General features: G+C 47.2%; 1 protein-coding gene across 3 annotated transcripts in view; it reads left to right on the forward strand.

Annotated features, from left to right (window-relative positions):
- The window catches only part of TMC7 (transmembrane channel like 7), a 58803-nt gene that overhangs the window by 6723 nt on the left and 36103 nt on the right, over positions 1-15977 (forward strand). For 2 of the 3 annotated variants that reach the window (XR_009544970.1, XM_060172859.1), the window contains exons 2-3: positions 9495-9735; positions 13434-13582. Coding sequence is in view for 2 of the 3 variants with exons in the window: in XM_060172859.1 (XP_060028842.1) it covers positions 9495-9735; positions 13434-13582 (390 nt within the window). In the remaining variant the exon portion in view is untranslated. Of the gene's footprint in view, positions 1-7188; positions 7264-9494; positions 9736-13433; positions 13583-15977 lie in introns of all 3 variants that reach the window. The other variant, XM_060172860.1, reaches the window with a different exon arrangement.

The following is a 15977-nucleotide window of genomic DNA, read 5'->3' on the forward strand; positions in this document are numbered from 1 at the left end:
ACTCCTGGAGGCTATTTTTCCCATTTTTGTTGCCCTTGTTATAGTTGTTATAGCTGTTGTTATTGCTGGATAGGACAGAGAGAAATGGAGAGAGGAGGGGAAGACACAGAGGAGGAGAGAAAGATAGACACCTGGAGTCAGGTGGTAGTGCAGCAGATTAAGCACACATGGCACAGAATGCAAGGACCAGAGTAAGGATCCTTGTTCAAACCCCCAGTTCCCCACCTTCGGGTGTTGGGGGGATCGCTACACGAGTGGTGAAGCATGTCTTCAGGTGTCTATCCCCCTCTCTGTCTTCCCCTCCTCGCTCCATTTCTCTCTGTGCTATCCAACAACGATGACATCAATAATAACTACAACAATAAAACAACAAGGGCAACAAAAGGGAAACGAAATAGCCTCCAGGAGCAGTGGATACATGGTGTAGGCACCGAGCCCCAGTGATAACCCTGGAGGCAAAAAAAAAAAAGAAAAAAAGAAAGACACCTGCAGACCACTTCACCACCTGTGAAGTGACCCCCTCTGCAGGTGGGGAGCCGGGTCTCGCACCGGGATCCTTACGCCAGTCCTTGCGCTTTGCACCATGTGCGCTTAACCTGCTGTGCTACCACCCAGCCCCCTATTGAGCATCTCTTGAAAAAAAAAGATTTTATTTATTTACTTATTAGATAGAGATAGAAATAGAGAGGGAAGGAGAGGTAGAGAGGAAGAGAGACAGAGAGACACTTGCAGCATCGTTTCACCACTTGTGAAGCTTTCACCCTGCAGGTGGAGACTGGGGCCTTGAACCCAGGTCCTTGCACATGGTAATGCATGTGCTCAATCAGGTGTACCACTGCCTGGCCCCTTTTGAGCACCTTTCATGTGTTGGGCACTTCACTAGTTCTCAGGGCTGCAGTAGAGTCAGACATGCTCATGTCTCTAGCCTTGGGTTTTATTTAAATCTGCTTAGATCTGTGCTCAACCTTGGGCAAAGTCCTTATCTTCTCTGGTCTTTGCACATTGCAAAATGCAGTTAACACCCCAGGGTCCCAGTGATAAAGCCATTACAAAGATCCCAGTAGATAATAAGTGTGTGCAATCATGTCAAGGACTAGTTGTCATTATTGTCTCTTCAGGGAAATCTTCAGGGCCTGGCCACGGAGGTCATACACATCCCACATCAGGAGTAGCTTGACCCAGAGCAAATGGACATCTCCCTGCACATTAATTTCGTGAGGGGACAAGGGGCCTGGGGACCTGGCGCACGCAGGTGTCCGGGAAGATTAAGTACAAATTTATGCTAGGCTGTTCGCAGTCTGTCTTCCATTCTGTTACCTTGTGGCTTTTGTATTAGAAACAAGCTGGAGACAGAGGTTAGGCCTGAGAAGCAGAGGGACCTTGGAGTCATCTTTCATCTGGACATCTGCTTAGTGGTGTTTTCCCCTGAATGATAGATGGCTTCTGACCATTGTGTGAAAGCAATCTGGGAAAGATCTGTGAATCAGGTTCCTTAGGGGAGGCTGCAGTGAACATTCTACAAAAAGCTGTCATTCAGGGGCGTATGCTGGTGGTTCCCGTCACCAGTCAGCAGGCAGTATCGTGGAGCACTGCCAGTGGGGAGGGTAGCCTGGCACTGCTCTCTGCTAGAGATCTGGGGTGAGAGCCCATAGACTATGCTGTTACCTGTTTTTAGAAATAAAGTTTGCATGTCTGTTATGACATACATCACAGTCTAATGTGACTGTTACTGGATGGATAAGGACTTTGCCCAAGGCTGAGCATAGATCTAAGCAGATTTAAATAAAACCCAAAGCTAGAGACTTGAGCATGTCTGACTCTACTGCAGCCCTGAGAACTAGTGAAGGGCCCAACACATGAAAGATACTCAAAAGGGGCCAGGCAGTGTCACAACTGATTGAGTTTTTATAACAGACCAGAGGCTGCTCTGAGTGCAGTGGTGTTTATAACAGACCAGGAAGTAAATACTTATTTACACACAGTCTTCTATGACAACACTCAACTCTGCCCCGATAGCAGAAAGGCAGCCATGAAGTATTTACTTCCTGGTCTATTATAAAAACTGTGGACTTTACTCTCTTTTCTTTTTATCTTTTTTTTTTTTTTTTGACAGAAGGAAATTGAGAGGGAAGGGGGAGATAGAGTGAGAGAGAAAGAGATGCCTAAAGCATTGCTTCACTACTTGTGAAGCTTACTCCCTGCGGGTGTGGACTAAGGGGTGAACCTGGGCCCCTGCAATATGGTAATGTGTGATCTCTACCACCCAGCCCCAACTAATCTTTTTTTTTTTTTCTAAGCACTTTACATGGAGTCACCATCTGATTCTCAGGTGGGCACTGCTATCCCCATTTTACAAGTGAGAACATTAAGGCACAGAGAGGTCAGGACATTTGCCAGATCTCACAGGTGACAAAGGGAGATGGGGTTCAAATCCAGGCAGTAGGTTCCAGAAGCTGGGAACCATTGTGTTATGTGACCTCCAAAACCCAGAATCACAGTAAATGTCCAAAGTCAGTCTATGGGTGACTTCACTGTCTTCCAAACCTGGATAGCTGTGCTGAGTCTAGTTTCTCTCTGATTTCCCTGTTAGTCACTCATTCTTTGCTCATCAGCTTGTGAAGCCTTGCACCAGCCAGCGCCCAGGCCACACCCAGGTGCCTAGAAGAGTGAGTCACAGATGCCCTTTCTTTCACTCCTGCTGTTCCCACCTCTGGCAGATGGCAGAGGCTTCCAGGCCTGGTCCCTTCCCTGTCAGGCTTTGGACTTGTTCCCCCCGTAGTAGCCACATGCATCTGTGGGAATGCAAATTTGATACCCAGTACAATCTCCATGCTGTAGATCCACCCTTGGAAACCGTGCCTTTAACTGAAACTCAGTCTAGTGAAAGTAGAGCAATTAAGTTCATTTCAATAAACTTTTGACAAGAAAACAGGAATTCTAAAGTGGATCAAAACAATGTTACCTGACCCTGATATACCTGAAGTAAGTTAATAATGTAAAATAAAGTTAGCACCTCCGTCAATATTTTGCTGACTTTTAATTTATTAATTTTTTTAATGAAAGAGAGAGAACCAGAGCACCATTGCGATACATGTGAGGCTGATACGTCTGATGCATGCTTTTAAGTCTAAAGCTTTAACCTACTGCTCTATTTTGTGGGTCACTCTCTAACTTTTTTCAGTTGTGGAAGGAAAAAAAAATCCACATATTGAGTAGAAAGAATACTATTTAGTGCTTAACCCTCTGAGAGCTTTTCCTTGCTTTGCTGTTCTGGCAAAGTAAACCCATATTTGGGTCTGTCCAGAGGGTGAGTGTCGGGTTGCATCACAGGGGAGAAAACTTGACCAGAGCCAACCTGGGCTGCTGCTTACTCAGCGACGTGGGAGAGGAACCAGGAACTCGTGGCTGAGCGGGAACGCAATGCAGTTGCCTTTATTGATCAGAGAAAATGCCTTATATCTTCTGAGACAGAAGTGGCAGGTCGGAAAAAGAAATAGCTAGGAGAGGGGGTGGAGAGAGAAAAAAGGCGAAGGTAGCAAGCTTCCATAGCAGCTGTTTCGAAAGTTCTAACCAGTGGGGATTAAACCAATACCCTGCAGGCAGGGCAGGTCTCAGGCAAAACAATGGTTATGTAAATAGACCACAGCATCAATCAATGCAGCATGGAGTAGAGGGGAGCTGGTGTAATGCCCAACAGGTGAGCTAGGGCTGCCGGAGCCACCAGCAAATTCATGAATTGGGATTGACCCATTTATTCATGCGTGCATGATGCATCATTCATCTGGCAGGCATCACATTGTGCCAAGCTCTGTGCTAGACGCTGGGGACTCAGTGGTGAACAGGAGAGGTTACTCATAGAGGCTGCAGTCTAGTCGGGGAGGGAGAGTACCACAGATGACACTGAAGTGAAACAGTGAGTGGGCAGGAGGGAGTGATCACAGGGATGAGTGCTGTGGGTGTCCTACAGAGGACAGGAGCTAGTCAAAGACGTGCATAATCCAGAGGTTAGGGAAGGACACAGGCTTGCATATCTTTATCCTCTCCAGCCCCCAGCCCCAGCCCAGTGTCCGAGGCAGAGAGGGACTCTATGTAAAGCTGGAGCAGAAGCCATGCTCATAGCACCTGGTGAGAGGCCTAGATCTGACACCCTAGAAGGTCTCTTCTTACCCAGAGTTTCCAGGAATCTGTGAGTGGGAAAGGAACCCTGAAGTAAACCCGGCACCAAATATGGTTGGGCTGGGCTCTTGGCAAGCCAGGGAGGCTGCTTTTAGTACCATTTTAGACCTTAGTGCCAGTTAGATTGTAGTAGACCTGGGCCTGTTTTCTAGAGCTATGTCTCATTGCCAAGAAAGCTGGTCTAACCCTGATCTCCAGATGTGCTTGCTTCTGCCTGTTCGTTCATTCATTCATTCACCCTTCAGATGGCAGGCCTTCTTTGAGCAGACACTGCCCTGAGCTTCAGATAGACTGTGTCTTGCACTCAGTAGACTGGAGACCAGAAAACTACTTATGTCTCCTGCAGTTACCCTTCATCCTTCCGCCTTAGATAATAATGTCCAGATTGCTAAGCTCCTGCTCCAATGAATAGCCAACAGATTCTAGGCATTCCAGGGTGAAGGTGCCCCAGTATGTATAATATGCTCCCTCCTACAGTGCAGATGTCAGTGATCAGTCCACACATTGATCTCAAGACTCAAGTGGCCAGGTAGGTGGCTCTTGGGGCTGGACCAAATCAGGAGACGAGAAAGCAAGAGGACCTGGGAGATAGTTTATCCAGTAGAGTGCACACCTTATCATGAGTGAGGCCCTGGCACTACATGGGAGCTGCATGGACAGCCCTGGGACAGCTCCATAGGAGGTGGGGCAGTGCTGTGCTGTCTCTCCCCCCTCCCTCTCAAAAACAAACAGACAAACAAACAAAAATAACGAGCAAGCTGAAGTTCAGACAGGTGATGCGACACCTTTCTAAGTTTCTGCAGAACCAGGAGTCTGTCTTGACATGAAAGTCCTGGGCAGACCACTGTCTCTCTGGGCCTCAGTTTCCCTACCAAGAAGCCAGGGCAATGCAGTTTATTCTGTCTGCCTCTGCAGGTTGGTATGAGAAAACAGGTGGGGCCACGCTGGAAAAGTGTGTGGTCCCGTGGGAAACAGGAGGAAGTGGCTCCAGCTACAAAAACAATGACGCCTGTGCCCAGAGGCATAGCTGCAGTTTTTTTCTCTTTGAAGATGAAGAACTTCCCAGGAAAGTCCAAAGAGGAGAAATCCTTCCTCTTCCAAGGGAGGCCCACTTGCAAATAGAATTTCCCACCAGGGACTCTTGCCAGGTGATAGAACATCCTTCCTGTGGAGGGTATGGAAGGATCGTCAAATAGTGACTTTCAAGTTTGATTTATCTTTTTGTTTTGTTTTTCAGAGCTGGGGCCTTGTGCATACACAATTTCACTGTGTGTGTGTGTGTGTGTGTGTGAGAGAGAGAGAGAGAGAGAGCAAGAGCCCACTGCTCTGCTACTTCTGATGCCACATTACCTTTCATTTGGTGTTGGGGCTTGAACCTGGACCCTGCATATAACAAGGCACAAGCCTTACCCTGTGAGCTATCTTTGTTTATTTATTTACTCAGTTATTTATTTATTTGATAGGAAAACGAGAGGAAAGGGAAATAGGGAGAAAGAGAAACACCTGCAGTATGCTTCAAAGCTTGTGAAGTTTCCCCCTGCAGGTGGGGCTCAGGACCTTTGAACCCGGGTCGTTGCTCATTGTAACCTGTGCTCAACAAGGTACACCAATGCCCAGCCTCCTGAGAGCTATCTCTTGGTGCTATTTATTTATTTTTACATGAGGGAAACCAGAGTAACTCTCTAGCACATGTGTCAGAAATCAAATCTGGGACCTCTCACAAGCAAGGCAGGTGTTCTACCCATTGAACAACCTCCCTGGCCACTCACATCATTAACTCATGCTTGTGGCACACTTTCAGATGCTTGGCCCACTGAATCCTTTCACGGAAAAGCCTGTTGCTCTAGTCTGACAATTCCTCTTGTTCTAGCACTTCCTGAGCTGTATGAGGTTGTATGAGCTGAGAAGACTCTTACCCTCCCTGTAAAATCCTCCGTAGCCTAGTTTTTAATTTTTTATTCTATTATCCCTACACACACACACACACACACACACACACACACACCAAAGCACCTTTCCACCACTCAGGATCTCCCTTTGGTACTATTCATGGTGCTTCTATATGATGCTGGAGGTCTAACTCACATGCTCTCCCCCCTGCACCATCTCCCACCCCCAAATAGCTCAAGAGTATTAAGTGTGTTGAGTGCAGTCTTAAACGTGACAAGTGCCTTGAATAGCCTGGCACTATAGAAAGGTTCACAAATGCTAACTAGTCTTACTTGTTTGCTACTCCATCCTAGCAATCCCATTGAGGTCCATGATGCCACATCCCCTGTTCCTGAGATGACAGCTGTGTGACTCAGACAGCCGTCATCTTGCCTGGGGTGACCTGGCTGGTGGATGACACCCCCAGGTCCTGACCAGGGTTCAGGGTTGCTGAATGCTCAGTGGGTCAGCACTGCTCCTTTGTTAGTGATGAAGAACAGCTCTTTGTAGTAAGGCTGCACAGCTCTTGGCCTCTCACCCAGGGCTCCCCACCCACTGTACAGCCCACACTTGTGTTAGGGAGCCCCTGTTCCTGATGGGAGTGTGTCACACCCGCCTGACGTGAAACCCGCAGGCTGGCATGTGGCCATGGGCAGGCTCTGGGCACGTGGCTGTGTGTCACCCACAGTGGGACAGCTGTTCCCTTGTGTCTGAACTTGCCCGTCACAGAGCCCAGGATGTAAGATCTGCATTGTCAGACTCCAGCTCAGGGTGAGCCTGAGCTGCCCCCTTCTTCGGCGCTCTCTCTGCCTGGCCTGTCACCTGGAGCACCTCTGTGGGGCTGCTGTGTGCTGGCGTCATTGGCAGGCTTTCTGCCTTTCCGTCCTCTTTCACTAATTTTTCATTTTGGGGGCAACTTCAGGATATTAAACCAGATCCTTAAGCATACCACCACTGAGAACCTCCTGCATGCAATTTTTCTTTTTCTTTTTACCTCTAGAGTTATCACTGGGACTCAGTGCCTGCACTAGGAATCCCCTGCTCCTGGTGGCCTTTTTTTTTTCTTTTCATTTTATTTGACAGGACAGAGAGAAATTGAGAAGGGAAGATAGACACCTGCAGACCTGCATCACTGCTCGTGAAGTGACCCCACTGCAGGTGTGGAGTGGGGGGCTCAAACCAGGATCCTTGTGCAGGTCTTTGCGCTTCTTACTATGTACACTTAATAACCCTGTGCACCACTGCTCCACCCTCTTCTCTTCTCTTCTCTTCTCTTCTCTTCTCTTCTCTTCTCTTCTCTCCTCTCCTCTCCTCTCCTCTCCTCTCCTCTCCTCTCCTCTCCTCTCCTCTCCTCTCCCCTCCCCTCCCCTCCCCTCCCCTCCCCTCCCCTCCCCTCCCCTCCCCTCCCCTCCCCTCCTCTCCTCTCTCTTTAAAAATAGACTGATTTTTATGTCGAGAGGCTCGAGAAAGTATAATAGTTATACTGGGTGGGAGTAGATAGTATAATAGTTATGCAGAGACTCATGCTTGAGGCTCCAAAATCCCAGGTTCAACCCCCTGCACCACTATAAGCCAGAGCTGATCAGTGCTCTGATAAAAAAAAGAAAAGGTAAAGAGAAAAAGAGACAGAGAGAGACAGACTAGAGCACTGCTCGACTCTGGCACACGGCATTCCTGGATCTCCAACATGGGACCGTGTGAGCCTCAGACAGGAAAGTTCTGTGTTCTAACATTGAACTATCTCCCCAGCCCCATGCTCAATTTTTCCGTTCTTTATTTTTTTTAGGGAGAGGGAGAAAAATTGATCATAACACTGCTCCACCATCCACGTCGTCCCTCCAACCAGAGCTGCCCTTCTGGTGCCTGGGCTGGAACCTGAGACCCATGTACAGCAGGGCCTGCACTCCTGGGCAAGCTCTCTCCTGCTCCCACTGGGGTCCCTTTCTAGTGCACATAAGTGGTGCCCATGGGTGAAACTATCTCATTCTCACAGCCTCCAGAGTGCTTCCTCCTCCTCCTCCTCCTCCTCCTCCTCCTCCTCCTCCTCCTCCTCTTCTTCTTCTTCTCCTTCTCCTCCTCCTCCTCCTCCTTTTTCGCCTCCAGGGTTATTGCTGGGGCTCGGTGCCTGCACCATGAGTTCACTGCTCCTGGAGGCCATTTTTCTCCATTTTGTTGCCCTTATTGTTTATCGTTGTTGTTGTTATTGTTACTATTGCTATCTTTATTGTTGGATAAGACAGAGAGAAATCGAGAGAGGAGGGGAAGACAGAGAGGGAGAGAGAAAGATAGACACCTGCAGACCTGCTTCACTGCTTGTGAAGCAACCCCTCCTGCAGGTGGGGAGCTGGGGACTTGAACTGGGATCCTTACGCTGGTCCTTGTGCTTCGCAACATGTGCACTTAACCCGCTGCGCTACTGCCTGGTCCCCCCAGAGTGCTTCTTTAAAGTCTGGTCAGCTTAGAGGGGCTGGGGATATAGAGCTTGTGCTCTGTATACATGAAGCCTTGGGTTCAGGCTTGTTCCCCAACCCCCAATGAAAATAAAATGTGGTCAGTTCACCAGCCTGCTTTTGCTCTAAGTCCTTGGTGGTTTCCTCTCTCCTTCACCCATGAGTTCTAGTCCAGCCCATAGTCTAACCTGGGCTGCCCCCAGCCATTCTCTCTTTCTGTCTCTCTCTCTCTCTCTCTCTCTCTCACGCTTCTCTGTTTTTCTACCCTCAGTTACCTATTGTGGCCCAACAGTCTAGCCCAAATTGAATGACTTAGCCATCCCATTGTTTCTGTGCACCAAGGAAGCCACAGAGCGGGAGGAGACAGTTCTCTGTGTCTTGTCTGCTAGGTCTGGAGCACTCAACAAGGGTAGCTCAAGGGCCGGGGACTGGCTGTAACAGCTCGCTGGGGTAAGGCACCTGGGCCCTTGGTTCAGCCTGTTAGCTAGTTTGTTTTGGTTCTCTTCCTTGGAGGGTTAGGTTCTCTTCTCTGTCTAGTTAGAGCCCAAGGTTCCAAGGTACAAAAGTAGAAGCTTCCAGGCCCTTTGAAGGCTTGGGTCTGGAACTGGTGAAGTGTCACTTCTGTTGTGGTCTTTGGTTAAAGCACCTCACAGGTCTGGCCCAGATGCAAGGGGAGAGGTCCACGGAAGGGGTGGTGCGACTCTTAGGTCATCACCAAGAATCTTCCAGACGGGCATTCATTCACTCTCCTCCAGCCACATTGAACATCATGCTAACCTCACAAGCCGGGCTCAGCCCAATCTCAGGTGCTGCATAAAGGAAGAAATGATCCAGATGATTTTGTCACTGTCTGTGAGGTTAAGTTCTGGCCTCTGAGATTCACCTCTCCTCTACAAATCAGCTGGCTGGGGTGAATGATGGTTTTCTTTCTTCCCCCAGAGAACCTCTCGTTGGATTCAAGTAGTTTTTCTCCGCCTGTGACTTTCCTTAAAGAATTGCCAAGCTACCGGTCCATTGCTCGCAAGAGGACAACCATCCCTGCCCGGGACAAGCAGAGTGGCACTTTGCTGAAGCCGACAGACTCTTTCAGCTCCCAGCTGGATAGAGCCATCACAGAAAACTTCAATAACCAGTCCATTCGAAAGTATGCACTGAATATCTCAGAGAAGCGGAGACTAAGGTATGTTCAGCAGTCACTTGGAAGGCATCTGATGTGTTTGGGGCAAGGATGCACTTTATGCATGGAATACTTTTCCTGAGGAGGTCACGTCATTAAAAGTGTATTCAGGGAGTCGGGTGGTAGCACAGCGGGTTAAGTGCACATGGCGTGAAGCGTAACGATCTGGGTTTGAGCCCCTGGCTCCCCACCTACAGGGGAGTCGCTTCACAAGTGGTGAAGCAGGTCTGCAGGTGTCTTTCTCTCCCCCTCTGTCTTCCCCTCCTCTCTCCATTTCTCTCTGTCCTATCCAACAACAACGACATCAATAACAACAATAACTACAGCAACAATAAAACAGGGCAACAAAGGGAAAATAAATAAATATAAAAAAATTTTAAAGAGTGTCTTCAGAGTTTCTTCTATTTTATTTTATCATTGCCACCAGGGTTATTGCTTGGGCTCGGGTGCCAGCACTATGAATCTACCCCTCCCCGTTGCCTTTTTTCCCCACTCCTTTTTTTTCTCCTTTTATAATACGAAGGGAAATTGAGAGGGGAGGTGAGAGAGAGAGAGATAGATACACAGAAGGACTTCTGCAAACCTGCCTGCCCCCCTTCAGGTGGAGAGTGGAAGACTCAAACCTGTGTCTTTGTACATGGTAATATATGCACTTAACTGGGTGTGCCACCACCTGTTGCCTCAGAATTTCTTTTAAAAAATATTTTATTTATTTTGGATAGAAATAGAAACACAGGGAACGGGGAGAGGGAGAGAAAAAGAGACATTTGTAGTACTGCTTTACCACTCATGAAGCTTTCCCTTTGCAGGTGGTGACCAGTGGCTTGAACTCAGGTTGTTATTATAGCAACATGTGCATTCAACCAGGTGTGCCATTCACTGCCTGGTCCTGAGAGTTTATTCCTTGCACATATAAAAAGTCTCAGTTTCGGATTAAGATATTAGAACTTTGGTGTCATTCAGGAACCCAGGCTCCTGCCATATTGTGGCTCTGCAGCCTCCAAAGCCTTACTGTTGTCTTTATCCAGTTAGCAGGAAGGAAAAGGATGTGTGTATCAGTTAACTATGCTGTGTAATAAATCTCCCATGACTTAGTAGCTTACAGCAACAGTTTCACAAAGCTCCAAGTCAGCTGGGAAGTCTGGCTTCAGCAGGTTACATGGCATGTCTGATGGGCAGGTGACGCTGCTGATCAAGCTTGGGATGTCATCTGGCTAGATAGGCTGGTCGTGGGTGTGTTCATTCCCCAGCAGGCTAGCTTGGTTTGTTTGCATGGAGGCAGCTGGGATCCAGGAGAGGAGTAGAATCTTTAAGGCTTTGTGATGCGCTTGGAACTAGAACAGCTGTTGTAGTCTATGGTCTGAGCTGCATTTATTCCCATTACTGGGAGGGAGATAGGAGATTATGAGCTAGGTCTGGTCATTTATCAAGACTACATAACATTTTTATTGAAGGGGCTGGGCGGTGGTGCAACCCACAAAGCACACAAGTTACTAGAGCAGGAAAACTTCATGAATGGAGGTGTGGAATGCAGGTGTCTGTTTGTCTCTTTCTTTCTCTTTCTTGCTCTCTCACCCTAATTCTGTATCTTAATAAAAAATAAATAAGTAGGGAGTTGGGCAGTAGTGCAGCAGGTTAAGCACAGGTGGCACAAAGTGCAAGGACCAGAGTAAGGATCCTGGTTCGAGCCCCTGGCTTCCCACCTGCAGGGGAGTCACTTCACAAGCGGTGAAGCAGGTCTGCAGGTGTCTATCTTTCTCTCCCCCTCTCTTTCTTCTCCTTCTCTCTCCTTTTCTCTCTGTCCTATCCAACAACAATGACATCAATAACAAAACAAAAAAACAAAAACAAAAACGAGGGCCACAAAAGGGAATAAATAAATATTTGCAGGCACCAAGCCCCAGAGATAACTCTGGTGGTAAAAACAAACAAACAAAACATATCTATTAGAGAGAACTTAGTTACTAGCCATACCTACCTGCCAGGGAGTGTGGGAAATAGGCTCAGCTAGAGCCAGAGAAAGAGAGAGTAGATTTAGTGTTAGTTTGCCATTTCTCCATCCTTGCAGAATTAATTTTTAATTCCTGATTTTCCCCATTGGCTTGCATTAGCTGTAAAGGTTGGTGTCTCTGTTTAACTGCCTTCTGTGGCCATCCATTAGAAGTAGCATAAATACCTTTGATAATGTATTGTGCCTTGTAGCTTCTAAAGCAGACGAACCTTGGTGATTTGAGAGGTGCCAGGGATCAAACCCAGGGCATCACACATCAGGGAATGGGCTCTACTACTGAGCCACTTCCCTGGCATGTGACTCCTGTGATTCTTTGTTGTTGTCCCTTTTTCTTTTTATTGTCACCAGGGTTATTGCTGGGGGTCAGTGCTTGCACGACATACCCCCCCCCCACAAACACACACACCTGCACCACTCGTGGTGGCTTTTTTCTTTCTTCTTCTTCTTTCTTTGTTTATAGAGATAAAGAAAAATAGAGAGGGAGGGGAGAGAGAAAAAAGACACCCACAACACTGATTTACTGCTCAGTGAAGCTTCCCCTGCCAACACAGATAGGGACTGGGGGCTTGACCCCTGGCCTGTGTGCATGGTGACTTGTATGTTCTGTTGGGTGTGCCACTGTCCAACCCTGTGGCCTGTGATTCTTTACTTTTTAAGTTTTTAAATGATCTTTATTATATAAAGGCAGAAAACAAGAGGAAGGAGGAGGTAGAGAGGGAGAGAAGGAGAGATACCTGCAGACCTGCTTCAACACTCGAGAAGCTTTCTCCCTGCAGGTGGAGACCGGGAGCCTGTACTTGGGTCCTTGTGCATGGTAACATGTGCACTCAACCAGTTGTGCCACCACCCAGCCCCACAGCCTGCGACTCTTAACTTTGATCACACATACTCCATTCTGCCTTGACCAAAAGACACTTCTTGCTATTTCCTTCACCTCCTCCTCCACTTTGGTCTAACTTCTCTATCTTATCTCTCTGCCTTCAAGGCTGTTTTCTGTCACTCCACTATCAATTCTCTTCATTCCTTAGAACTTTCGCCTTGAAGGTTCTGACCTTCAAAACCCACCACTATCATCTCATGTGAAAAATGTCCTTTGTTCCCTTCTGCTACTTAAACCCTGCCTTCTGTACAATAAAATAGATAATTTGTGATTAAAATGGTCTCCTGGTCCTTTTTCTGTTGTTAGCCACTAGAGTTAACATGAGAGGCCAGTAACAAGGCTTACCTTGCTGAGAGGCCACCCACACGAGTGCCAGCACCTCCATATACCCGTGACATGGGGGAGGGGTGTTTGAAACTTCAACCCATGAATGTGGTTATGAATGTATGTATGTATGAATGTATGTCTATACAGTCCATAACACCAACTGTTATTACAAACTCTTTATTTCCTTTCACTCCACTAGTTTTCTTAGGGTAAGTTATAAAAAGAAGATGTGTCATGGGAGATAGAGAAGAGGCAGCTGGTCAGAATGGGGTGGGGAGGGAGCTTTCATGTGGCGCCACAGAATTGTGGGTCCTATGGGTAATTTTATGTTAAACTTGTGAGGAGTGGCCAAGCTGCCTTCCTCAGCCGTTGGGCCCTGTTGCATTCCCACCAGCAGTGTATGTGGGATCTAGTCTCCCTCTGGGTTTTATTTGATGCTGTGACTTGGCAGTGCTGTCACTGTCATGCTTGTTTTCTCTCCAGGGACATTCAGGAGACCCAAATGAAGTACTTATCAGAGTGGGACCAGTGGAAGCGGTACAGCAGCAAGTCTTGGAAGAGATTCATAGGGAAGGCACGTGAGATGGCATCCCATTTGGAGCTGTGGAGGAAGGACATTCGTAGCATAGAAGGTACCCCCTCCACAGGTGGTGCAAAGCGCAAGGACCAGCGTAAGGATTCCTGTTTGAGCCCCTGGCTCCCCACCTGCTGGGGGGTCGCTTCACAAGCGGTGAAGCAGGTCTGCTGGTGTCTGTCTTTCTCTCCTGCTCTCTGTCTTCTCCCCTCTCCATTTCTTGCTGTCCTATCCAACAACAACGACAACAATAAAAAACAACAAGGGCAATAAAAGGGAATGAATAAATAAATAAGGTGCCCCCTCCACACTGCCTGCCTCTACAGATGTGTCGTTGGTGGGATGTTGTGGAAGAAGTTGAGAGAGGAGTGAGATAAAGAGAGGGAGGAAGAAAGATAGGCAGCGCAGACCTGCTTCAACTCTAGTGAAGTGTCCCCCCTGTAGGTGGCGAGAGGGGGTTTAAACCTGGGTCTCCACCTGCAGGGAGGAAGCTTCACAAGCAGCGAAGCAAGTACTACTCTGTCTCTCTTCCTCTCTATCTCCCTTCCCACTCAAATTCACCCTGTCCTATCAAATAAAAGAGAAAAAAAAGAGGGGTGGGTGGTAGTGCAGCAGTGAGTTAAGCACACATGGCACAAAGCTCAAGGACCGGCATAAAGATCCCCGTTAGAGCCCCTGGCTCCCCACCTGCAAGGGAGTCACGTTACGGGTGGTGAAGCAGGTCTGCAGATATCTGTCTTTCTCTCCCCCTCTCTGTCTTCCCATCCTCTCTTGATTTCTCTCTGTCCTATACAACAACAACAATGACAACAATAATAATAGCAACAAGAGTAACAACAAGGGCAACAAAATAGGAAAAATGGCCTCCAGGAACAGAGGATTTATAGTGCAGGTACTGGGCCCCAGCAATAACCCTAGAGGAACAAAAGAAAAAAAAAAAAGGCTGCCGGGGTGGTAGATTTATCATGTGAGCACTAAGGCCCAGCAATAACCCACGGTAGCAATTAAAAGAGCCGGGAGGCCACGAGAACTAACAAGCTCTGACACCTCTTATAAAAGCACTAGGCTCATTATAGGGGCCCTGGGACCTCATGGCTTTATCCAAACTTCACATCTCCCCACTCCCCAAGACCCATTTTCAAATATCACATTGGGACAAAAAACATAAATTAGGCATGAGCAGCACAATTAAATTCATAGTAAGTATACAAAGACTGCAAATTGCACCGAAATATGAAACTAGGGAGAAAACATTTACATTTGAGTAACATAGCAGAGCTGAGGAGGGGATACCCTCTTAGGATTATATAACTCCTGTTATAAAGCAAAAAGCAATTTAGAAGCATCTGAAATCTGCTCAAGTGGACAACTTGTAAAGTTTGTAAGGAACATGGCAGGGCAAATTGAAGAAACTTTCTGTTACTACTATTTTAGTGACCTATAAGTTCCCCTGGGTAATCTAGTCAGTGAGCTGTTTATTGTTTTACTGTTGGAAGAATATAAGCAGAGTTACAAGGCATTTTATAGACTCATTTAAACCTTTAGCCATCAGTCATCCTTCTTCTGAGATCTAAGCATGGCATCTAAGCATGGCATCATGGAAACAAAGTAATAAAAACTAAATTTTCTCATGAGTTGGGCGGTAGCGCAGCGGGTTAAGCACAGGTGGTGCGAAGCACAAGGACTGGTGTGAGGATCCCGGTTTGAGCTCCCCACCTGCAGGGGAGTCACTTCACAGACAGTGAAGCAGATCTGCAGGTGTCTATCTTTCTCTCTCCCTCTGTCTTCCCCTCCTCTCTCCATTTCTCTCTGTCCTATCCAACAATGACGACATCAACAACAATAACTACAGCAATAATAAAAACAAAAACAAAGGCAACAAAAGGAAATAAATATTAAAAAAACTAAACTTTCTCAAGTCTACTATAAACCAGGCCTTTATATATATATTTATTAATTTTTCCCTTTTTGTTGCCCTTGTTATTTTATTGTTGTTGTTATTGATGCTATCGTTGGGTAGGACAGAGAGAAATGGAGAGAGGAGGGGAAGACAGAGAGGGGAAGAGAAAGACACCTGCAGATGTGCTTCACCGCCTGTGAAGCGACTCCCCTGCAGGTGGGGAGCCGGGGTCTCGAACCGGAATCCTTAGGCTGGTTCTTGCGCTTCGCACGTCACATGTGCTTAACCCACTGTGCTACCGCCCAACTTTCTATAAACCAGGCTTTACATTAAACATTTTATTCATGGTGTTTCAGGGCATCCTCACAAAAATCTTTTATATAAATATTTGTCATGGTTCACAGAGGTTAAGTTCACAGCTAGAATGAAACTAACCAGCCAGGGATTGAGATTTTAGCCACCATGCCAACTTCTTCTCATACTAAGTGACAGTCTTTCTGGAGATTTTCAACCAGGAAGTGGCTTGTGTATTGGGAGGTAATTCTGCCTGGGA

Source organism: Erinaceus europaeus, chromosome 15 (assembly GCF_950295315.1).
Source record: "Erinaceus europaeus chromosome 15, mEriEur2.1, whole genome shotgun sequence".
Lineage (NCBI taxonomy): Eukaryota > Metazoa > Chordata > Mammalia > Eulipotyphla > Erinaceidae > Erinaceus > Erinaceus europaeus.